This window comes from Apostichopus japonicus, chromosome 17 (assembly GCF_037975245.1).
Source record: "Apostichopus japonicus isolate 1M-3 chromosome 17, ASM3797524v1, whole genome shotgun sequence".
NCBI classification, from domain to species: Eukaryota; Metazoa; Echinodermata; class Holothuroidea; order Aspidochirotida; family Stichopodidae; genus Apostichopus; species Apostichopus japonicus.
This window is the reverse complement of record NC_092577.1, coordinates 11,449,180-11,475,645: the sequence shown is the minus strand read 5'-3', so window position 1 is coordinate 11,475,645 and position 26,466 is coordinate 11,449,180. Positions and strand designations below refer to the sequence as shown.

The following is a 26,466-nucleotide window of genomic DNA, read 5'->3' as shown; positions in this document are numbered from 1 at the left end:
TTTTTCTGTGTTTTGTGCGAATATTGCCAATAAAATGTGGTTATTCCATGTACATTGTCAGATTTAAAAGCACAAATGTGCACTCTGTGCAAGTATTATACGTGCGTAATACGCTCTCATTGACAGTTATACAATGCCATTAATACGCATTCACACCAGTAGAATCACTGAGGCCGAGTGGCACGGACTTAGGTCTGCACTGAACAATGGATACATTACAGGTTAGTATAGAGTATACAATTAATTTACAAGTGACGCACCTTTCAATATATTGGGGTCCTCAAGAGAGGAGGAGAGAGGGATATTGTGACTTCCATGCATGTAGGGCACTAGGAAAGCGGAAGTTGAAATCGATGTCGCCCTTCCAAAATACATGGACAGTTATACAATGCCTTTAATACGCATTCACACCAGTAGAATCACTGTGGCCGAGTGGCCGGACTTAGGTCTGCAATTAACAATGGATACATAACAGGTTAGTATAGAGTGAATTATCGAGCGATGCACGTTTCAATATATATATAGGTCCTCAAGTGAGAAGGAGGGGCAGTGGGACTTGTCAGGCGCATATTGGGGAGAGAGGGAGGCACTGAGTGGTAAACAGGCCGTAATTTTCAACCCTACACATAAATAAAATTAGTTTTTATCACAGTATTGGGTGTAGATCTTTAATTATAGAACTAATTTCAAAGCCTGAATGATGACTCAGAAGGCTCTGTTTCACGTCAAAAATTATGTGGGATTAAACCCCAGTACAGAGGGAGGAAATCCAGACCATCCTACAAAAGAGTCGGGTCCAACGATCCAGAACCACACCTTTGGACCCGCGCCTGTATTAACGAACAGTGATGCAGAAAAACAAAAAGGTCTTGACAGAAGAATGCCATATTTTGACTTCCGTACATGAAGAGCACTAGAAGCGCAGAACTTGAAAAAACGATGGCGCCCTACCAAAATACAAAGTTGCCCCAAATGCAAAGCAAGTAAGCTGGTAGTAGTAACTAACAATCAAATCGTAGTAGATGGGAGCGATTAAATACCATCGGACTTTCGACTTGCTAACAGCAATATATGTATGTATAAGAGTGTTACATTCAGCAACATGGGAGTGCTTAGACAAATACATGGTATTTCACATTCTGACATGACATTATGGACGAAATAAATTGAATAATTTGCAGAGACGTTCACACTGACAAACCTTTCTGTATCTTCAAAGTTTAGTTAAAAGTAATTTGTTTTGTTCATACAAAGTGAATGAAGGATACTTAGTCAATGGCGTACGCAAAGGGTGTGGCCTTGCTTTTAGGCTGCTTCTAGAGACATTTAGTCTAGATGTGCCTCCGAATGCACCAGTTGACCTCTTAATTTTAATTTCCGGGTGGGAGAGGGGAGGAGGGACATACTCCAACATAAAAATTCATGTCACTACCTAAATCAGTCGGGGGAATGTTCGAGTTTGTTGTTATTTATTAACACAATCTTGCGTTAAGAGCTACTTGTATCGACCTAAGTTTATACTTCAGAATGCACCACTTGATGTTTAAAACTTAATTTATTTCTTCGATCCTGACATATTTGATCATTTTTTAATCCACAATAACTAGGGATAGTTTGGAGCATGAAAGCCTTTGAGCAAAGCACTTTTTGGAATCTTCTAGTAATGTTTAATAATTCTTAATATAAGGTCGATACTCATAAAATTAAACTTCAAATTTAGAAAGGAAATTCAAGTTATAGTTTCAAAAATGAGGAGACATAAGAGTAAGCTCCTGTTTCCCATTTTTTTCTCTTTTTTTTTCCCTCTTTTTTATGTATCTAGACTATATCGTACGATATTTAGTTCATGCATTTAAGGTATTTGTTTAATACATGAAAAAAAATCTTTATTAAGTATTACCCTGCGATGCACAGTTAAACTTATACAGTCAAGGAGTAGAAATGATTCATAATAAACCTTAATAACTCCTTTTACCAACCCAATAAGGAGTTCAGCTTAATTTGACAATGGTGTTTGTAGGACAGAAGTAAATATGTCCCTCATTCTTTACTACCAGTAAATTGAAGGGAATACTGCGGTTGCATTTCAACTGTTTTTTGTTGTGTTATGTATGTATTTTAGATCCTCTTGCAAGCAGGAACTCGCGAAGAAGCCTCATTGGCTTATCAAGGCCGCAAGCGGACCGAAGCCAGTCTCTTACATTCATATTTAACGTCCATGATTATGAATTGTCAACAACTCTGTAACTGGACGACTAACATTAGCCTTGGGTGACTTGAACCGGGGACCTTATGATACGAAGGCACCGGCGTTAACCACTGAACTAACACTCCCATATTGTTGGGGTATGGTTGGGGTTGGGGATGGGGTCGGGTTTTATAGGGTTGTATGGGAATGGGGTTGTATGGGTATGGGGTATGGGTTTGGGATATGATCGGGTAAGGGAGGGGACAGGGTAGGATGCGGCAGTGGTCGGGTTATTTCTTTCTAAATTACATTCTACTGTTAACAGGACTATTACAACATATTTTCTGCTCATTGTGCCTCCCGGGGGTCAAATTGGGATTATAACGTTGCCACATCAGCGACCTCTATTTAGATTGTTGACATTGCGTGGCCTTCATAAGACTTGTATGTTAATGAAATGAAAAAAAGGTATCAATATCAATTTACAACGAGTATTTAGATGTACCTGATCATATGTGCAGACTTGGCAATATACTCTATTTTTTACTCATCAGTTTGGGGACGTTGCCACCATTTTGTCCTCTCAAACATTAATGTGCAACTATGACGCATGGGAACAATATATTTGTGTAAGGATGTCGTGGAAGAAATACAAAGAAGCGGTGTTTTATATTTTACCACTCTTGTTTCGTGGCGCCATGCATTTCAACATGCAACTACATAGTTCAAGATCAAATCAAAATAAAAGCATAATAAAGAGAGCAGTGGCTATGAATAGTCAGCGGACTTTATGCTCACCTGTAAATTAATGAAAATAAGCAATATTAAGAAAACTAAAATAACTATAAACTACCTGCACGTATGTGGTGTTAATCCATTGTAGTACAATATTTACAGTACAAGTAGTTAAGACCATTACGTCATTGGCACGTGTACCAATTACAACAACTTAAAAACAATATATATTGACCACATACTACTTTGACTACCCAACATTTACAAGTTGTGATGTACAATATTGCTTCAAGTTGCAAGCTCTAAAAGAGTAATGCATCACTGAAAAACACATGGGGCAATTACTGTACTCACTTGAACTTGGAGAAGGTTAATAGTTTCAGCTATAAACATACTATCCCTTTAAGACGTAGTCATCAATCATAAAGTTAACATGTATCTCTTAACAACATATGAAACAAGACTGCTGCTAAAATGCATCCTATTAAGAAGCAAGAGAATATTAACTCAAAGTACACATGAGTGCGACTTCAAAACAATCTCCCAGAATGTTATTTTCCTCACGTGAATACACGTTTCTACAGTGAAACTCCTACAAAATTATCTTTAAACCATTATACCCACTTAAGTCATGGTATACATCTGTACTTAAGGAAACCCCATAAATACTATGAAGATTAATCACCAATAAAAGAAAGTTATCTGTGTTGCATTTAATGCTAGCTTAAGTCAACTCCCACACAACCCAAGAATAGTAAGATAGTAGAACCTCGTCTTACCCAACGGACCTGGAAAAAGTCCGCAATCATCACAAAGTTATGAAGTTACAAGGCTCAACTAAGAACATTCCAACTTTAAAAATTTGATAGTTAACTCTTATCCTCATATCATATCTTTTTTAGTTTACAACATCTGATCTTCAGATTTACAAAGTTCAACAAATATTCATACAATTTTGTTCTTGAACCATTGTTCTGTGTGGACAGTGGGGAAATGAGTCCTTGCTGCACTGTGTATGGAAAGCTGAGGCTCCTTCACATTTGTTAATTTGTATTATCAAACCAATTTACAGTTTCCATTCAGTCTCCATGATGTTGCAACGAATTCGACAACCTTTGAGTCACTTTTTCCCATGGTCTAGACGTCTGTCATCAATTACTTAAAACTTTACGCTAATATCAATAGCAGAAATCTCTTTAATTACGGAGGGCGTTTATCGTTTATAATTGGTTTCATTAATGAAAACGTGTGCCAGGAATACAATAAGTTGCATCAATTGTACTTTGTTAAGACAGTACAGCCTAGATTTGGCTTCTTTTTTATATTTGGCGGGATGTGACACACTACTTTAACAAAAAAAATATGGTTTGTTGACTTGTTTGGCTTTCACCTTTAATAAGGTGTATTTTTTACGACCTTCCATATATTGATCACTATCACCAAGTGCGATGGACATCAAACATAAACCCAAGGAGAAGTAGGTATTTTTATGATTTCACCTTTTATGACCATCAATGACCTTTGACCTACTGATGTTAATAACAATTTTACCCCATAGTACATGTTACCACTTCACCAAGTTGGAGAAAAAATCAGCAAAGTATCTGTGACGGAATCGTAACCTAGGAACCATTACTAACAAACCAACAGTCAAACGCATTACCATGACAACAGCCCAACTATTAAAAAAATTACCTGTACATCGAAGATGCAACTATATCTCCCTTTTTCGCAGCTGCAGAACATTTTAGAGTTACCACTCAGTCCCCCCGCCCACTCCCCCTCCCACCTACACCACCCATGAAAAACAAAGTTGACGTGCTGCTGAGAAGAAAAATACATTGTTTGTGAGAAATATAAAAGCCAATCATATTTACGCTGAAAATTTCGCCAAGGATTGTTCGGATTAAAAGAGAAGAAAGAATCAAAAGTAAAATTGTTTTTAATGATGATTAAAACTTATCAACATTTCTTATATGTTCATTTGCTTTTACATGTATGTAACTGATTTTGGTTCTGAAGTTTTATATTGTATGTTCGATCAATTTTGTACAGATGGATAAAATAACTTTCAATAAACTTATACAGTTACCAACAGAATACCGTTAGACTGTATGTTAACATGTTCCTTCAAAGGACTAATAAACAGGAAATAGAAATGTATATGAAAACTAAAATTAGCCTAAGCATTTATCTAATATGTTTAAATTTGCTGGAAAATTGATAGCTGGTCATTACATTAGAACTAATATCTGTGAAATCTTCCATTGTAATATGTTATTTTAATAATCGGTGTATTATTATGTGCATATCAATTACTATATGGAACGGTTAATATTTGAGTATCAAGTACTACCGATAAGATGTACCTTAGGTACAGTCAGAGGTGGATATAACTACATAGAGGTGTTCTTTTCAATATATAGCTTAAAATAAGGTATGTGTGTATCAAGTATTATGTATAGTTTTAAGTATATATCAAAAACTATGTACCTGTATAGAAGAACAGGCTTAGTCACAGGTGCATGTATAGCGATACTATTTGACAATAATTAGTTTTAATTTGTTTGGTGGTTGTATCGAATACTGCGGATATGATATATCGGTTTAGGTACAGTCAACGTTTAATCGGTACTTCTGTTAAACATAAAACTCAACTCTATAAAAACAGTTATAAGCAAATGCATTTTCGTCATCGCAAAGCTCATCCTTCCAATATACAAAAATAACCTTAGAAATGTTATTAGACATGCAAACAAAATCTTTAAGCTACATCAACGCAAATGTACACAACTCTTTTATCTCTTGCAAAAGGTGTTCTCCTATCTGAACTTAAGATCGCAAAAATTACTCATGTTTTTAAATCTGGCATAGAGCAGCTGATTACACAAAATTCTTAGTTATACTTGACGGAGTGCGTATTAACGCATCTGATCATGCTAAATTTCTAGGATTGTATATTGATGCAAAACTCAACTGGCAAAACATGTGTTTATCATCAGCAAAAATGTTGCATATGCAAATAGTATAATTAATAGCTTGAAACTATTCTTACCTAAAGACACTTTACTGACAATTTATAATGCACCTGTACATTCATTTAAAGTACAACATCATCGTGTAGGGTAATGCTCACATGTCAACTCTTGGTAGCTTATACAAGATCCAGAAATTGACATTTGTAATGCTTCATTCATCTAACGTTCTGTGCGCTTTTCAAACACCTTGCTTACCTGCTTAGCCTAATTGAGCTCTATAATTATAAATTGGTAATTTTCTCCTCAGTTTTATTTCATTCATACAACACTCGAACTTAACATATGTTACAAACTCCTATGTCCAAAACTTAATTTGTATCATTCTGAGGCTAGATGTTCTGGTGTCGCCCTCTGGCATTCTCTAAGTGAAATTTTTAGTAATAGCTAATCAATTTCATCTGATGAAAGACAGGTGAAACATATTCTAGTCAGCGAATAATTTTCGTATAGTTCTGCCTTATAGTGAGCATTGTACTAATATGTCCTTTCACAGTTCTGTCAAACCCCTATGTGTGTGCTTTTCTATTTGTTTCTCTTGATGTTTTCTTTTCTTGATATAAAATTTAATTTTCTAGTTTCACTTTGTAAGGGACCAGACTCGAAAAGTTATCTTACTTCTGGTCCCGCTGCCTCATTGCTATAAATATGTTTAAACAAAAGCACATCATTGTGATTTAATGGTAGAAAAAAAACTCAACAAAACGGTGTTCATGGCAATACAAGGATGTCATGTTCAATAATTACGGTAGTTTAATTACCTTTTAGGTGGGTATCAATTACTTTGGCTATGATGAACTGGTTAAGTCCAATAGGCGCAGTCATTATTTGTAAACTATCAAATCGTTTTCTGAAATAGTGGTATTCAGGGAAGTTTAAGAAGATTATGCAGTGATCGACCATAATCACACGGTTGCCAGAAAGAGTAGCCAACATACAAATGTTTCTTTATTGGAATCATAAATCGGCTGACTGGAGTTTAAATTGAATTCAATTCGGCACATTCTTCATTCATTACTCATTGCTATATCTCGCTAAGTACATATTAGTCTATGCCATGGGCTACATTAAAGAGGGGCCCACCTCCACACATGGGCTATTCCCGAAAACAACTGAAGATCAATGACTCAGAACTAACTTGATTATCATAAATTTCAACCAGCTGCTTAACTATATATATTGACAAAGAATAATATAATAAATTCAAACATTGCAATAGAACCTTAAGAAGTCATATTTCTCGCTGAACAAATTTCTGTATTTTAATCTAGTTCACCCTGAAGTTCTAACGTTGCCTCAAATAATGACTTGAAATTATTTCCTATAACTACGCCTCTTCTAGGTCGAACGTTTTGAAAGATGCCACCGTTGTTGATATTAGAAGTTTTTCCATTCCGTTCTCTTCTATCGTTGACACACAGTCAGCGTTATGATCTAAGTCTCTTTTTGTGAGTAACTTTCGACCATCCTGACTGTATTGTACCAGAATACAGCTCACCCCCATTGCCAGGATCATCCACAAATTCTGCCGCTGTGAACGTACATTCGAATGATGTGATTTGTCTTCTTTCCATAGCATGTATATGAACTCATTATTGTCTGTGCAGACACTGATAGGTCTACAATGTAACCCATAGCTCTCTGGTTTGGTGAATTCATGCATCAGCTTACTCTGTGATTCCTCCATGGTGACTGCATATGCTCTACCACGCGAGTTGTCACAGACCAGGAGACTATCTCTATGCACAGTTATATCATAAGATGCATCGATTACATTTGGTAGTGTAATCATGTGACTGTAATTCAACTGATCAGTAAATACATACACATGTCTTCTGTCTGTTCCTACTATAATATGATTCTTCACAGGATCAGTAGTTACACAAGTCACGCACTGATCAGATGGCCACCTAGTCATGACGTCACGAATGTTCTTCCTACTAAATGCACCATCACGTACATCGTAAATACCGATGTCATACCAATAATTCCATGTTACAGCTTTGAAATCAGATAGCATACCACAGATGGGCATGCCAGTTTCAATCTTGATCTGATCATGTCGTTGTATTTCACCTTTCCTGTTGAGCACAGTAATATGTGAGTACCCTTCATATGCCTTATGAGTTATGATTATCTTGACATCTCCTCTGCTTGTAAAATAAGTGACAAACTCACCTTTAACTTTGATTCCTGCAACTTCAACCACTGGCTCTTCATGTAGAGCAATCGTGACGTCCTTAATAACCTTCGTTATATCACTTATAACTAGATCAGATAAAGATTCTAACTCTTGGAATTTTTTTTTTATATCTTCTATCAGAGGTTCACATGCTACTCTAATATCAGGAATACACTGAGCGTTTGTCCAATCGTCTTTAGAAGCAAGAATAGATGTGGTCGTTGCTGTGAAGTTCTCATACCGTTTAATGATCTGTTCACAATTTTCTATTAATTGTTTAAATTCATTTTCATTTTGATTAACAAGCAGGTCTTTTGCTGTTGTCAAATTCTTTAAGTTAGCATCTAGGCTGCCAAGTTTTCTAAAGAGTGCGCCCTCAGTTATATCACATTTGTTTATAAAATCTTTCGATTCCCTGTCATATTTTTGATTCGCTGTTGTCCTAATTTTATCATATTTCTTCCTCACTTGTCTCAACTCCTCTTCCAAATAAACAGTTATCTGACAGTCGTTTTCCCTTCTCCTGCATTCGATGCTCTCCAAACCAATTTTACGTTCCTTAGTAAATTCCGCAAGTTGATCTTTGATCTTGTGTGTCTGCTGCTTGTGCTGATTTATCAATGTTTCCTTCTTTTTCATGGCTTTTTCATTCAGCTTCTTCTTAGTAATTTGTATTTTCGTTGGTAAGCCGTATAGTTTACCTTTGTATTTATTTAGTTCAGCAAGTTCTTTTTTCAGTAATTGTCTTTCACGTTCTGCTATTTCAGTGACGTCATGCAGGTCATGACCTTTGTGTTTACTATATGTACAAGCCAAACACACTGGGACATTTCCGCAAGAATTGCAGCATAACTGTGCTTCATTTCTTTCATGAATATGGCACCTAGGGTCTTCCGTAAGTGACGTTAATTTATCGAGTGTCATGTTCTTTCCTTCTATGTTATCTAATCTCAAAATGTGGGTTTTGTGATCTGTAAACATTCTACTGCTAACGTGAACCTTGTAACATTGCTCACACAAGTAACCTTTGCACTTAAAACAATAAGCTGAAACTTCTGTATCCTTCAAACAGCTTACACATTGCTTTAAATCTTTATTTTCAAAAGACTTTTGCAATTGTATGAACTCAATAACACTCTTCACGTGGAAGTCAGTCTTGAAATCGTCAACTCCATTTTCTGGTATGACGTGTTCCTGTTTACACAATGGACACTTAAGCATTCCATCATGGCTTCCTTGAATGACTGTCTTCAAGCAATTTCTACAATATCGATGAAGACACGGTAACTGTTTCGGTTCTTGAAATTGATCCAAACAAACGGAACACAGGAAAAAGTTCTCTGCCAGATCCGTGAGGAGAGTTGACGAAGCCATTGAGCTGATTGACGAGATTCTGCAATTTATAAAATAGACAAAAATTAAAAACTATTTGAGTAATATTCAAATGATAGTAATTTCAATTATTTCCATAAAAATGTTTTAATAATTCAAGAAAGAGTAACCCAGGGAACAAAATAGTTTTTTATTAGGTGAACTTGCTGTAAATGTAGTAAAATTGTCCAGCTTTGCACGAACACCTTTTCTTGCTTGTAATGGATAAAAATGGGGTGGGGTAGGAGGGGGGCTTGGAAGGGGAGCTTAGGGAGGGGGATGGATGGCATCTAGTTTTAGAATGCTTAAGAAAGCCTTAAAAAATTAACATTTGTACAACTTTAATGGATAGACTTCTTAATCTGAATAATTTCCAAAGACGAATGACCAACAATTGTCGGAGTACGGATCGAGTTCAGACTGTGTGGTCTGGAGAGCGGTCTCTTCCTTTTTTTTTATATATTTTACTTACTCGTGAAGTATATATAGCAATACAATTTAGTGCACTGCATCATAGTTTGAACATAAAACAAAAAGGAAACAGTCACAGTAAACCATAGAAGCTATACACTGCGAGACTATCAGTTGTGTGTAAGAATGTCAGTTGTTACAACATAAAGAGTGTGAGGGTTCAATAGCAACGGTTTTGGGAGGTGATGGGTGGGGTGTGGGGGGACATAGTAGGTTCTGATAGAATTATGTTTCCATTCAGACTTCTGTATTCACCAATCGACGAGATGATGCGTTCATTAAAAGACGGTTTCATTCATACTTAGTAAAGATTCCTAAATCCTATTGGTCCATTCAGGTCAGCTGACCGTGGTTAATCCTGTGAGTAACGCACGGTAAAATTACCGGCGGATGAATACAATTGTTACCATGTTACCATGTTTTGTCTTCTGCTTTGATGAGCTATCGAAATACATCAAAAACACAAAATGGCTAATATAACGTTTGATTTGAACTTCGATTTGCGCACTTTAGACGAGGTAGACACTCAGGAAAACAATGGAAGATTTGCAAACCTGGTTGAGAAAGACTTAATTCACAGAAATGATCTTGTTCAAAAGTCTTGCAAGATGCCATCAGAGGTAAAGGACGCGAAAACATGGATCCGCACTCGAGTCTAGGCCAAAGTGTAGGCTGCACAGCTGTTGCCTCCAACAATGACATTAACGTTACTGCTGCTGTTAGGGCTGAAACGTCTGACATGTCCAAACTGTTTTCCAAATGTTCTTTCCAAAGTCCTGTGAATGTTTACTTCCAAAATTCATAGTTATATCCGTATTAAAACACCAAACAGTTGTGGATGCTTTGAGTTTAAATATATCCAGTATCTGTCCGTAATTAAATGTTCGCAAGGCCGTTATGCTGATCATAGTGTTATAAATTTAAAGTTAAACGACCGCAGTGCCAAGCACTGTGTAGTGTGTACGTTCAAGTGAGTGTACGTGTTCAATACAAGGCCTACTATGTTATCGTATGACTGTATACCATACGTACCTGTTTGTTCCTAGAATGGTTGCTATGGGAACCAGAAGCTGTAGGGTATTGATATGATGAAGCCAACTAGTAATTGTTTGTAGTTCCTTATGTTTGGCAATATTGCGGCCATAAAACTATTTTTGAAAGGTCTCAATAATATTAGTTAAAATGTTATTATGGTTCATCTTTTATGAATGACAGCCTTTCAAAGACGTTTCCTTTATAATTATTCACTATCATTCAGTATTACTTTATAATTGCACATGTACATTATTGTTATGCTGGTTGTTAATCGTTAATTCGACTTACGGGGCATCACTTTAATAAATCTTCGGTTATATGTAACCAAAAATGTTTTGTTTTATGATTTTTCCCCCACACAAATGGTAGTGTATGAATGAACGGGGTTAATCAACGGTCTAGCGTGCGTTACTCACATGATTAATGCACTCCGGGTGTTAATGCTATCGCTGGATGCACTCGGGCTCCGCCCTCGTGCATCGCTTGCATTATCCCCCGATCGTGCATTAATCCTGTGAGTAACGCACGCTAGACCGTTGATTAACCCCTTATTTATTTATATTTGGAAGTAGACACGGTAGATGTTGTTTTACGTGTGTCCTCGGATTCATCAATATCCTGACAAAATCTACAAAATATTGCCGTCACCGGTGAAACCTTATACTCATAAATGTAAATTTTTCAACACTACAAGTTCATCTTACTGTGACGTGGGAAATTCAAATAATAAATTCCCACTCGGGTTCTGTTAACACTTATGAAAAAAGATGAAATGTAACAGTATGCTTATAAATAACGAAAATTTTCTATTGTACACTACAATTCACATAAGCTGCTTTGCTACATTAACTGTCTTTTACATAACAAAATCTGAACGTTTACTGGTGCCCTTCTTTTACTCAACAGAAAATGTTTCTTTTAACTAACGAAGTCGGTTTTTTTCTCCACGACACTTACCAGCTGTCATGTATGCATACATCTTTATACATCAATGCATAAATATCAGTGTATAATATTAAACAAAGTTGTAAGACAGTGTCCAAAGTATCCTTCTAATCCCAGAACAGCTACTCGAACAATACCCACATAATAAAGTAATAAGCCTACATTAGTTTTCCTGACGATAGAAACGGGCGGTTCCTGTCTGCGTTATTAGAGCGTAACTTACTGTTAGTTCGTTATGTTCATACCAACTGCTCCTCTGGTGACTTGAAGCTGTTGTCGTCTTACGATTTGGAGTAAACGTCAGTATGTCAAGTTTAATTTAAACTTTTTTGGTCTATTTTTCCTCTAATACTAGCAGAAACAGATTCCTTACGCATTCCACGTTGAAAGGAAAATGGCGTGCACTGTGGCAGATCTGTCACATGACCGATGGATTTATAAGATTTACATAGTTAGACTTTGACACTGTAAAGTACACGAAGTTAAACGTGTAAATAAAATGTTTTCAAACGTAAGACAGTTGCACTTCAGTTACTTGGACTTCATCACGATAAGCGTGTTCTTACTTTACCGCTATGATATCTGAAACACAATCATACTTTTCATCTGCTCAGATTGTTTGCATTAAACAACAACTAAACTTGCGGCTCAAATTATCCGCGTAATAAATGAATTCCATCCTTTACATATAGAGTTCGAATTTATAATGATGATCTTTCGCATCTTCTCCCGCTCTGACGATAGAAAGGGGCGGTGCCTCTCTGCGTAATTAGAGCGTAACTTACCATTGGTTCCTTATGTTCATACAAACTGCTCTTCTGGTCACTCGAAGCTGCTGTCGTCTTACTAATCGTAGTACACGTCAGATTATATCAAGTTACTTTCAACTTTCTTGGTATTTTTACCCTACAATACTAGCAGAAACAGTTTTGATATGCATTCTACGTTGACAGGAAAATGGGATGTACAGTGACAGACCTATAGCTCAATGTCACGCGACATATTTGTCAATACATTTTAGTTAGTTTTTTACCCCGTTAACTACACGAAGTTACACGTAGTATTAACAAACCAATTTTTCAAACACAAGTCAGTTGTAAGTTAGGAATCATCACGATGAGCGTGTTATTACTTTCCTCCTATGATATCTTAAATCTCAACAACCAAACTTGCCGCTATATTTATCAGCGTTGTAACTGAATTTCATTCATTCTTAAAAATTTAAAGTTCGAATTTATATCATTTATATTTACACTTCTTTTCCCACTGCAACTTTGTGATTCTTTACTTGATGTTAGTAAAAAACAATTCTACATCGAAATCATAATGAAGAATATTGATTAGGCAAGGCAATTGTTTCTGTCATTATCCCACTATAGCGCCATCACTTACAACTGCCATATCCAAGAAAGGCTTTCTGTGGATACTTCCTCAAAAGTGATATTATTATCCCTATCAATGGATGCAATTAACTGCCTTGATCTGTCTTGATTTGCTTAAGAAAATGGCATAATAAAATCATATTTTAAAATTTCCCAAATGTGATAAGTAGTCATTTGAATGAGTTGAAAGTAAGCAGAAGATACAAAAAGATGGTCATAACATATCCATCAGTTGGTATCGTTTCTAAATTAATATATCCATTTATGTTCCCGTTTTTGTAGGAACCTCACATTAAACAAAAATGAATTATTGCGATATTATCAGTTATGATCAATCAAAGACATCCTTTCTCTGTGACACAGTACTATATATGACAGACCTCCTTTTATCGTAGTGTGGGAGGCAATCGTGTTGAAAACACAAAGCAATGAAAGAAACTCGTAGGTCGTAACTTCTCCACTCATCATATTAACAACAGCTATTCCATTTTCTTCGAACAAATGATGTTAATGTGGAATAAACATGATCATGCATTCCGCTTTTTGGAGGAAGAAGAGATATTGTTCCATTCATTCTTCACCAACTCATTGAAGCCATTTTACCCTTAATTCAATAATACAATTTCACTGAAAAAAACTACTTCACAAACGTCATTGTTGAACAATATAGACACTCATTTTACCGAATTACCAAACACACCATAGCATATACTGGATACATCATTAACGGCATACGCCAATTGTTAGTTAAGGTTTCTATTTGGGAAGCTGGATTAAGCAGACTTTACCATAACAGCAGAGACTAATTACTTGTATTAAACTGACGTTGAACATTTAATGCGTCTATGCGTGTGTTTCTTAGTGTTGTGGAATGTACCCGTCCAGACAAACCCGATTATTTAGCACGAATACAGGTGCAATCGTCTGACGCAAATCACGCATTCTGTTTAGTTTCAAAGACCGTTCCGATCAAGATCATATATTTGTTTCTATTTACTAAAATAAGTGAAAAACTAAGTATCCTCTGACAAAATATTAACTTAAATTAGCAAATTTTATTTATGGTTTGTTACACCCACTTACGATTGAAATTAAATAGGTTCATATGCTATGTTACTGACATGAGATATAATATCTCAATCTGTATTAAAAAACATATATATATATATATCATACATGTTTCTAGAAACAGACGTTAAATATTAAGAGTAATAAAGAGAATGACTGTGTGTTAGAAGACTAACAACCTTAAATAATGCTTCACAAATACAGACACATAGCAGAACTTGTCAATGAAGGCAGAAGTGTAAAGCTAAATATAATGAGATATCCTAACATCAGTTTTGATGTCATGTTATGAATAAATGTCGAATGACTAATTGAATTATGTAATAAAGATAAATATATTTATATATATATATATATATATATCTATATGTATATATATACATATATATATTTATATATATAAATATATATATATATATATATATATATATATATATATATATATATATATTGAATGTGTAGCAAGTGGTATGACAGATATATAGTAAATCAATAAAGAATAACACACCAGAAAAATTCCACTTCACGACCGGTTTCGTCCTTTTGGGACTCATCAGGCGGAGGTAGGAATCGAACCCCGGATCTTCGTGTCACGAACCTAAGCCCGTACCACTCGACCACAGTGATTCTACTGTAAGTTGTGTTAAAGCGTATAAATTGGCTTTGAATAACTGTCATTAAGGGCGTATTACCCAAGTATTAAGATTGTACAGGGTTCGATTCCTACCTTCGCCTGATGAGTCCCAAAAGGACGAAACCGGTCGTGAAGTGGAATTTTTCTGGTGTGTTATTCTTTATTGATTTACTATATATATATATATATATATATATATATATATATATCAGATACCCCCCCCCCCCCCAACTGGACACCGTCAAAGGAGGGAACACCGAAGAATGGCAAAAAAATCACCAACAGAACGGATGCAAAAGGAGACACATCGACAGAGGAACAATACACCAACAACCCTATAATCCCCGGTAATCCCTACGAAGAGCCTATATATTCATGGAGCATAACTTGAAGCTATCAGGTGTCTGATGATCGCTCAACACATGAAACTCTGAGTTATAACTACTAGTGTTCCACTAGTCTCAACTAGTCTACATAAATATACATATATATATATATATATATATATATATATATATATAATATATATATATAATATATATATATATATATATAAATATATATATAATATATATATATATTTATATATATATATATATAGATATATATAAATAGATGTATATATATATAAATAGATATATATATAAATAGATATATATATAAATAGATATATATATATATGTATATATATATATATATTTATATATATATATATATATATATATATATATATATATATATATATATATATATATATGTATATATATATATAGGAATAACGGGAAAACTGTTAAACAACTATGCTGCATTTAGAGAAAGGCTGGATCTAGAGTGAGATACAATCATTGAATTAGGTAAGTGATTGGAAGTAAAACAGCCAATGTTTGGTTTTTGCAGAGCTTTCGAGCAAAACTAGCTCTTCTTCAGTGCATGATCACCGAAAGTGACAAGGAGTAGCAGGTATTGAAACTATTTTATAGAAAAGATTATTATCGGATTATTTTAATCCGCGTCGGATTATTTTAATCCGATTCTGTCGTAATTGCAAAGGAATTGTTTTGGTTTTTCTGGGATGGCAAATCTTTTCTGATGTTCAAACCGAATGGTGCCGTGGTCTTTAGGTTTAGTTCCCAGAAATTTTCTTTTCCTTTCTTAGATTTATCTGTAAAGAATCGTTCTGGTCAATGGCAATAACACGGGCTAGAGTACACTCTAGCCTCTGCCTTGGGCTACTTTCAAGGGGGCCCATCTTCAGACACAGAATATTCTCGGAAACATGTTGGACGTTAAAATCAGTGATAATTCTTACCAGGAAGATATTACTTGGATATCACTTCTCCCAACTGCTGAAATAACATTCATACTTTTGTTCTTTTTGGAGATTATCTGTCTGTCAGGAAATGAAAACAAACACAATAAAACAAGTAAAGAAATCAAACATTGCGATAATGATAATAATAATAATAATAATAATCGGGCACTAATTTTACGAAATGTTTAAGTAAATCCCGCAAAGGCTTATTGATAACAACTTTCACGTCTGGAGGCTTCCAAATCAACATTTTAACTCAAATTTGGAATCCTTTTCAATCTAGAGAGTCATTTCAGATGGGGAAACCGTAGATTGCTCTTTGATGAAAATCCACCTTACCATTATCCGGCCGGAAATGCAACCACGAACCTCTCAATCGCCTAGCCTCATTGCTTTAAATGTCATCTCCTTTATCCACTCGACCACAGCACTTGTATTTGGATAGAAAATTAAAGTCTTATTTCTCGATGAACTTGAACTTAAAATAATTTCCTTAATCTACGACACTACTAGGTTGTACGTGTACAACTCTTCACATCTCCTTGTTGCTAAACTGTTCCCTTCATATGTTGACACGCGGTAAACGTTATCATCTAATATTCTTGTTGTGAGTAACTGTCGGCCATCCTGACTGTATTGTACCAGAATACATCTCCGCCGATGTAAGATGTCTGCTTTCCATATCATGTAAATGAACTCATTATTGTCTGTGCAGACACTGATAGGTCTCCAGTGCAATCCATCAAGACCTGGTTTGGTGAATTCATACATCAGCTTACTCTGTGATTCCACCATGGTGACTGCATATGCTCTACCACACGCCTTGTCACAGACAAGGAGACTACCTCTATGTGCAGAGATATCATGCGAATCATCGATTACATCTGGTAGTGTAATGTTGTGACTGTAATTCAACTGATCAGTAAATACATACACATCTCTTTTGTTAGTACCGACAATAATATGATTCTTCACAGAATCAGTAGTGACACAACTCACGAACTGATCATGTGGCCACTTGATAATGACGTTACGAATATTCTTCCTGCTCTTTGCCCCATCACGTACATCATAAATACAGATTTCATCAGGCCAACAAAATGTTATAAATTTGAACTCAGAAAGCAGACGACAATAACGCCAATGTTGTATAGTCATGACCTTATCAATGTGTAGTTGTATTTCACTTTTTCTGTTGCACACAGTGATGTGTGAATACCCAGCCTTTTCAGTAATGAAAATCCTGGTATCTCCTCTGCTTATAACACCAATGATAGAGTTAATTTTAACTTTGGCCACTGCTTGTGCAATCGTGACGTTGTCAATAATAACCTTTGTTACATCACTGAGAACAAAATCAGATAAAGATTCTAACTCTTGATATTCCTTTTTCATTTCTTCTATCAGAGATTCAAAGGCTGCTCTAATATCAGGAATACACTGAGCGTCTGTCCAATCATCTTTAGTAGCAAGAATAGATGATGTCGTTGCTGTGAGGTTCTCGTATCGTTTAGTAATCTGTTCGCAATATTCTCTTATTTGTTTTAGTTCATTTTCATTTTGATTTACAAGCTGGTCTTTTGCTGTTGTCAAATTCTTGAAGTTAGCATCTAGGCTTCCAAGTTTTCTAAAGAGCTCGCCCTCAGTTTTATCACATTTGTTTATAAACTCTTCAGATTCGTTGTCATATTTTTGATTCGTTGTTTTCCTGAGTTTATCATATTTCTTTCTCACTTGGCTCAACTCCTCTTCCAAATTAAGAGTTATCCGAATGTCGTTTTCTATTCTTTTGCTTCCGATGTCCTCTAAACCTCTTTTTCGTTCCTTAGTACATTCCGCAAGTTTATCTTTAATCTTGTGTGTCTGCTGCTTGTGCTGATTTATCAATCTTTCTGTTTTTTTCACGACATTTTCATTCAGCTTCTGTGTAGTAGCTTTTATTTTCGTTGGTAGGCCATATAGTTTACTTTTGTATTTGGTTAGTTCAGCAAGTTCTTGTTTTAGTAGTTTTCTTTCACTTTCTGCTATTTCAGTAACGTCATGCAGGTCATGACCTTTGTGCTTAATATATGTACAAGCTATGCACACTGGTACATTTCCGCAAGAACTGCAGCATAATTGTGCTTCCTTCTTTGCATGGATATGGCACCTGGGATCTTCCGTTAGTGATGTTAATTTATCCAGTGTCATATTCTTTCCTTCTATATTATCCAATCTCAGAATGTGGCTTTTGTGATCTGTAAACATTTTACTGGTTACATGAACTTTGTAACATTGGTCACACAAGTAATCTCTGCACTTAAAACAATAAGCTGAAACTTCAGTATTCTTGAAACAGCTTACACACTTCTTGAAATCTTTATTTTCAATACACTTTCGCAAATGTATGAACTCAATCATACTCTTCATATGGAAGTCTGTCTTGAAATCGTCAACACCATTTTCTGGTATCACGTATTCCTGTTTACACAATGGACACTTAAGCGTCCCATCATAACTGGCTTGAATGACTGTCTCCAAGCAATTTCTACAATATCGATGCAGACACGGTAACTGTTTCGGTTCTTTAAATTGATCCAAGCAAACAGAGCACAGGAAGAAGTTGTCTGCCAGATCCGTGAGAGGAGTTGACGAAGCCATTTGTCTTGATGACGAGATTCTGCAATTTACAAAATAATATAGAAATTAACAAATACTGCTGCAGTCGTCGAGAGCATGAGTAAGACTAAAACATTAATTAAATTAGATGTTAAGTGCAGTTCTCTAGGTATATCATTATGCAGTTATTCAATTACCGGGATGGGAGGCGGGGTGGGATTGAGTATTGTCAAGGGTAAACTTTTGTTCAAAGACTTTGATTAGTATTAGTTTAAGTGGATGGTTGCCGGACAAATACCCCCCGGACAAATACCCCCCGGACATATACCCCCGGACTCATACCCCCGGGACAAGTACCCCCGGACGATCACCCCCCGGACAAAAACCCCCGAGGACGAATACCTCCGAGGACAATTACCCCCGGACAAATATCCCCCGGACATACACCACCGAGGACAAATACCCCCGAGGATAAGTACCCCCAGACAACTACCCCCGGGACAACTACCCCGGACATACATCGAGGACAAATACCCCCGAGGACAATTAACCCCACCCCCAGCAATTACCTCCGGGGAAACTCTACCCGCACAAATACACCAGCACAGATTCCTCACCCAGGTTACTACCCGAACTAAACCAGAATACGCCCCAGCCCCCCCCCCCCCACGAGCCCGTTAACCAAGCGGACCTTTAGCTGGTGAACTACGTAGTACGAAAGCCCATTAGGGCCATGAAAGACAATTTTCTTAATCTGGTATATCAGATTATTTTTCTGATATATCAGATTATTATTCTGATATGAAACGTTATTATAACTAGGGAAAATTAAATTGATTTCTTAGATTATCATCATTCTTTTTGCAAACAGAATGACCAGAGAATAGGTTTTTTCAAATGGTAGTGACGTCGTGGTCTCAAGCCTCTTTCTTTACTTATGTTTTATACAATCGTACATACTATTATGAAACCTTACAGGCAATTCTGTTGGTGTAACGGGCTACACCGTAACCGGGTTTGACTATGATAGCCCAGCGGTCCATGAAACAATGCATGGGGGTACGGATGATGATCATGCACACTAAACTAGAGGGGTGGACCGTGGTTGTGCTTGCCCCGCCCCTCCCTTCTGCTCCTCCCATCCTAAAATGGCGTGCACTTACAGGAAAAAATAGCTTAGAATAAGCAAAACAAGAAGAGCGTGGAGGCCGAGTGGCTAATGCTTTTGTTTTATATATAATCCTGTTATGTTGTGTCCTTGGGCAAGGCACTTTTATCTCGACTGCCCCTATCCATTCAGGTGTATAAATGGGTACCTGTGAGGTAACTAATCTGTGTGCGCTGGATTCTCAGCAGCCAGCCTGATGACCAGGGATTCAAAGTGCTATGAGATGGCTGTGCCATATAAAGCGCTATACAAAAACTAACATAGCATAACAAATCATCAAGTAAAATTGCTCAGAAGAAAACTTGAAAATGGTAAGCCGCAATAAGCCTGAATTGTTCGGAGATTAATAATACAGAATAGTGTCACTATAACAAATAGTAAATTAATAGTTACCAGGCGCGTATCCAGGGGGGGCGTTGGGGGCGCGCCCCCCCGGGTAAGGAAAAGAGGAGAGAAAAAAAGAGAAGAAAAAAGGGAAAAAGAGGGAGAAAAAAGAAAAGGAGGAGAGGAAGGAAGGGAAAAGAAAAAGAAGAAAGAGAGAAAAAGGAGAAAAGGAGGAAGTAGAAGATAAACGCCAAGACCTCGGGAAGAGAAAGAGGAACAGTCATAATTACAGCACTGATCCCTATTATATACACATGGTAGCCAGTGACAGATCGAAGATTACAGAGGGGACGTGCGCCTCACCCTACCCCTTACACCGACAACTCCATTTTTAGCTCATACCAGCATGCTGGTGTGAGCTATTGATACAGTGCGGCGTCTATCACTCTATCACTCTATCCGTCAACAATTGGTAAAACCGCTCCCACTCACGCAGTATTTAATGGAATTTCATGAAACTTGGACACAAGGACATTGGGTATAGGGCCATCAGAGATGGTCCGAAATTGGGGTCAATGGTCACCTGTGGGCCGTAATGGGCCATTTTGTGGAAATACACAAAATGCTTCTTCTCCTACAGATTCTATGGTACAATGTTGAGGGTTTGTCACGATAGTACTATGGAAGTTTTACCTTCAGGGTGTTCATGAATTTGAGATCAAAGATCAACTAGGGATCTTTTGTGGCCCGGGCCGCCGCCCTATATTTTCAAATTGCTCCTGTTCGTACAGTGTATGGCCAGTTATGATGAAACTTGGTCACAACGTTCCTCGGGATGAGGGTTATGAGGGGTGTTCGGAAAATTGAGGTCAAATGTCATTTAGGGGGTCATCAGGGGTCATTCTTTGTAATATTTTCAAATATCTCAATCTCCTCAAGATTTTGATGGATCATATTCAAAGTTGAACTGATGATTGTTGGATTGTAAATGAATAAGATGATGCCTAATAATTTTTGGTCAAAAGTTAATTAATTACAATGAATCCCCATTGTTTAAAAAAATCTGAGCCTTCACCTTTTGCCAAAGCTCCTTTAATTTGTCTCCCAGTCTCTGCAGTGTTTGTTTACATTTGTGGTTAAGCTCTGCAGAGGCTGTTAGTGGAATTAAAGCAGGACTGGGAGTTGTTATTAACTGTTGAACTGTAAGCATGAGAGCCCTATAGCCAATCAGCACTTGCGGATTCTTAGAAGTCTTTGAGCCTGAGGTATGTAGGCAGCCAGCCAAAATTTTGGCAAGGAGTGCTTCAGTATGGAACGCGAAAAGGGCAACCATATTTCGTTGTCTAAACTAAGTTTGTTGCAGTCTAAACTAAAGTTGTTGCTGCTGTTTTACCACGTTGTTGCTCAAACTCACGTTGTTATTTTAACTTCCGTTGTCTAAACATACGTCATTGTCTAAACTTACGTTGTTGCTATCGGCGCTGTTCAAAATTGCTCAACCGCGTAATGTAAACCAGAATGCAAAATGCATTGAGGTATCGATGACTTCAGTACACTAGAAAGGTGTTAGTATAAGCAGAACTAGCTGTTACTATAGAAATGGCCCGAACCACCATTTTGATACGTTAAATAAACACAAGTCAGTCTATTGTACGTGGCTATACACACCTGCACCAAAAACAATAGGGGTCTTGGAGGTCCAAGTCCATTTGGAGTCACCAAACGCAAACTTGTGGAAACCTTGTTTTATAAGCTACCGTATCTCCCACAGCCAGCCTATCAGATAACATGTGCGTTAGTACAACTCATACGAATAGGAGGCTGCACGGTAAACAACTTTTAAAATGTTTTAATGTTATACTTATAGGCTATGCATATACGCTGTGAATGTCGGAAATCAAGTACAACGTCGAGTGTCTAGACAAAGTACCAGCATAAAAATACTGCATTTTTAAACTAATTTCATTGAGCCCCTCCAACAATGTGTAGAGATAATCTGGGAATGTCGGTAATCAAGTAAAAGGAGTGTCGAGACAAAATGCCAGCATAAAATACTGTACTTAAAATTGAATTATTGAACCATTACATGATGTCTGGATATATGTCTGGAAAACGAATGACAGTAATATTACTAAAGACAAATGTTTTCGTCCCGATCGAACACCAATTGCGTTTATTATATGACCTATACTTTTACTAGTGTTTATAGTTGAGAAGATGCGATATTATCACTGCCTGTACTTTGTGAATTCTCTACACAATATATATATATATATGGCGGATGCCATCCAGTGCCCTAGCTTCGCTGTTTTACAAGGGCGGCCGTCCGACCTTCATTTCGCCTGCCCTGCCACTCTTTCCTCCTCTCCAACTCCGTATATAGTACCTCGATGCTTTGACCTGCAGCGATTTCACCAGCTACCCCAACTCTTCAAATATCCCCGCAAATGTAGTGTGCATATCTCGCTAAATTCCACGCAATTTGTATTAGGCCTGTTCAAACTTCGGAGTTTCAACTGAAAATCCTGAAAATTTGTGGAGAAAAGATCATATCACCTTACCTACAACCAGGGACGTAGCTAAGGCCTGATGATTGGGGGGGGGGGGGGGTGTAGTGTCTGAAATTCCAACTGGATGGGTTTTGGAGCAAGAAAATTCCGACTGCTGCCTTGTACCCACCCCCCCCCCCGTACTACTCGTCAACATTAACATGTCGAACGCGCGCATAGCGCGCGGAAATTTTTTTTCGATACATTTGTACACAGGCCCTCACTTCACAAACTTATTAATCACTTTGGCTAAGCAAGTTAGCAACTGAGTAAAGTTATCTGCTTCTAGGCTACATAGACTACTAACTACAAAAGCTATGTTAATGTAACAAAGGGGAAATTGTTTTTCCAACAAATTATATTCGACGACATAGTGAATTACCAAAATATACAGTGCTTTTTACTGGCACGCTTAATATTGTTTTCTTGGGGGGGGGGGGCTATTTATCACTCACATGAAAAACTTTCAATTGTTTACTTCATTCCAACTGAGCATTCAGAATGAGGTGAACAATTAAACATTTTGCAGAAAAATGTCCAATTGACGAGATAGGCTATGATAAGTAATTGTCAATTAAACATTTTCAGAAATTTTTTCAATTGCTCAGTTAAAGCAACTGAGCAATCCAACATTTTTCTGATTTTGATAAGATTTTATCTTGTTATCTAAACAATTTACTGAAAAATATCAACTTATGGGGCAAAGTTTTTCTTATTGATGGCACTTTTAAGCTTCCGTAGATAAACATTGCGCGTATACCATACAATGTATATCCTGAACTTACTTGAAGCTAGCGAACAGGGTCAACCAAACCAATAGCAAAATTAATACATGAATTAACCGAATTGAAGCTGGCGAACTTTGTACAGTAGTTCTATTAGAAATTTTTTTTTAGAGTATTCAAAATCATACGAAGTTTTGTATGGTGGAGTATAAGGATCGCGAGATACAATTTCTCAATGTGACAAGGAAAACGTGGTAAATATCACTGATCAAAGGTCAATTTTGACCGAAAATTTTAGGTCAATCACAAATTACAAGAATATGTGAAAATGAGAGTGCGACAGTCGGAAAATTAGAGTGCGACAGTTGGAAAAATTAGAGTGCGACAGTCGGAAATTCCGACTGTGGCACTGAAATTTTCCAACTATCGTCAGTTTTACCAAGATTGGGGGGATAAGACACCCCCACATCCCCCCCCCCCCCTCTAGCGACGTCCTTGCCTACAACACATTTACCCTGGATGCTTTTCAGTATTTAGAAACAACCAACTCCACGAAAATGATAGTATTTAAATAACATTTTTACGCAATGTCGAAACTTCAACGACTACTTTTGACGATGTATGACTGCAGTAGTTTATGCACACGAATTAGTGTTGCACCAGAATCATGACTTGAAGCACGTGGTCAAAGGGACCGCAAAACTTTACGCAAGTTTGCAACGAAGAAATAACTGTGGTATAAATGCACATTTTACATTATCAACTCTCAATATGGAGAGAACAAAACATACTGTGAGATTTAAAGTCCTTTTCAGTATCAGAGATGTTGTGGTAGCTTCCCACAAAATTCATAGATTTTCTCAACTCATAACTTTCTGTGATAAAACAATTATTCAAATATGACATTAACAATATAAATGTAAATAACGTCCTCGGAGTTGTATCAACTATCATGTAAATATCGTTAACAACGTGATTTTGTTCGACAAATCAGGTTGTTAAGGATATTTACATGGCTGTTGCTACAAATCCGGCATGACATTAACGATACCCCCCCCCCCCCTTTTCGCGTTACGTAGTTAAACCATCATACTTTGCGTTCATTGAGCACTGAAGAAATCTCGGGAAATTTGAGAAAACATCATTGGCTGTATTTAGCATGAAAATCTCTGTAATAGATATGTTGTTAGCACTGCACGGAAGCAACTTGCGGTTGATTGTTATAATTGTTTTGAAAAGAAAGAATTATGTTCGTTCACAATGTGTTCACAACGGAACTTTAGATAGCAACGAAAGTGTAGACATCAACGTGAGTTTAGACATCAACCGTAAGTTAACTTAGCAACGAAAGTTTTAGACATCAACGTGAGTTTAGACATCAACCGTAAGGTTTATAAATCAACGTGAGTTTAGACATTAAGGCGCGTTTAGTCGTCAACGTGACTTTAGACATCAACGTAAGTTTAGACATCAACGAACAACAGCAACATGGTAAACTAGCAGCAACAGCTTTAGATTAGACAGCAACAAACTTAGTTGAGGCAACGAAACAAACTTAGTTTAGGCAACGAAATACGGTTGCCCTTTTCGCGTTCCATACTTCAGGTCTGCTCAGGTAGAGGGGAGAAAGTTTAATAGGGTAGGTCAGTGGTATTGTTTGAGAGAGTGGGTAAAACAGGATTTAAAGGGGGAAAATAGGAATTATAGCCAGTGGTGTGGCCAGTATTCTGCTAACGGAGGGGGGGGGGGGTATCCCTCATGGGCCCAAAATTGGTGGAATCTGAAAATGGCATGAAATTTGGTGGGCCATAAAGTTTTGTGGGCCCTACATTTTTAAGCTCGAAAAGGTATGAGCTTCTGCACCATTGGTGCTCTAGTTGACGTTTCCATTTTTCCTCTCTCACTAATGTATCTATATATATATATATATATATATACTATATATGGTCTAGCATAACGCGTGTGTGTGTCTGGACGCCTTGAACAATTGTTCAATTGTGCAATGGAACAAACTGTGGCTGGTCTTGAACTCGACCGAGTCGTCGGGGAACATGACGCATTTCGGGAAGGGGCGACCGCCCCCCCCCCCCCCACCCGAGCAAATTTTCTCTATGATATCGCTAGTAATTTAAAAATAGACAATGCTTAGATGCAACTTACAAGGCCTGGGAAGTGTCATTTCCAGCGATCTGGGAGGCTTTTTCGGCCAAAATTTTCTTGTACGCTTCGCGCCAACTCATGGTGGCGCTTCGCTTAGATAGTTTGCCTACAGGCTTCGCCCTTCCGTTGGCAAATTACTCGCTACACGCCTTTTCGAATTTGTAAAGCAAAGAGCAGACATCACATAATATCAGTGAGCATGAAAATGCATGTTCAAAAATGAACAGCCTCAAAACTGTCTATGTGTGTAGTCAAAGGCGTAGGAGCCCAATTGGATTTGGGGGCTGTATAACGACTTGCCCGAAAAAATATAACCAAAATTTCAACATGTTAATGTCAATAGGCGGAGTGTATAGCCTAGTGGTTAAGGCCGGCGTCTCCCAGTCATGAGATCCCCGGTTCGATTTCCCGCCGACAGCAAGGTGTGTCGTCTGGCAAGGGTGTTGTTCAATAACAACTTCCCGACGTGGACGTCAAATGGATGTGTGCCGAGAGATTGGCTCCGGTCAGCTTGCGAGTCTATAAGCTTCCATGGCTTCTTTCGCGAGTTCCTGCTTGCGGGAAGATCACATATACATACATAT

General features: G+C 37.2%; 3 protein-coding genes across 9 annotated transcripts in view; all 3 read right to left on the bottom strand.

The window, feature by feature from the left end:
* LOC139984816 (uncharacterized) overlaps positions 1-26,466 on the bottom strand; it is a 153,854-nt gene that overhangs the window by 35,184 nt on the left and 92,204 nt on the right. The window lies entirely within an intron of this gene.
* LOC139984810 (uncharacterized) lies at positions 2,864-14,592 on the bottom strand. Of its 5 annotated transcripts, none has more exons than XM_071998882.1 (3): positions 12,186-14,592; positions 10,537-10,848; positions 2,864-9,533 (listed from the first exon to the last, which is right to left on the bottom strand). In XM_071998882.1, the coding sequence occupies exon 3, from the start codon at positions 9,512-9,514 to the stop codon at positions 7,286-7,288; it is 2,229 nt and encodes a 742-aa protein (XP_071854983.1). In that variant the 5' UTR covers positions 9,515-9,533; positions 10,537-10,848; positions 12,186-14,592; the 3' UTR covers positions 2,864-7,285. The 5 variants fall into 5 exon arrangements, with proteins under 5 accessions (XP_071854983.1, XP_071854984.1, XP_071854986.1 ...); XM_071998883.1 differs by having other exon boundaries at positions 10,537-10,771; XM_071998885.1 differs by having other exon boundaries at positions 10,537-10,758.
* Positions 16,857-26,466, bottom strand: part of LOC139984450 (uncharacterized) — a 30,566-nt gene continuing 20,956 nt past the window's right edge. Inside the window, exon 2 of the mRNA XM_071998364.1 lies at positions 16,857-19,017. Coding sequence (XP_071854465.1) covers positions 16,857-18,998 — 2,142 coding nt within the window. The 5' untranslated portion in view covers positions 18,999-19,017. The remainder of the gene's footprint in view (positions 19,018-26,466) is intronic.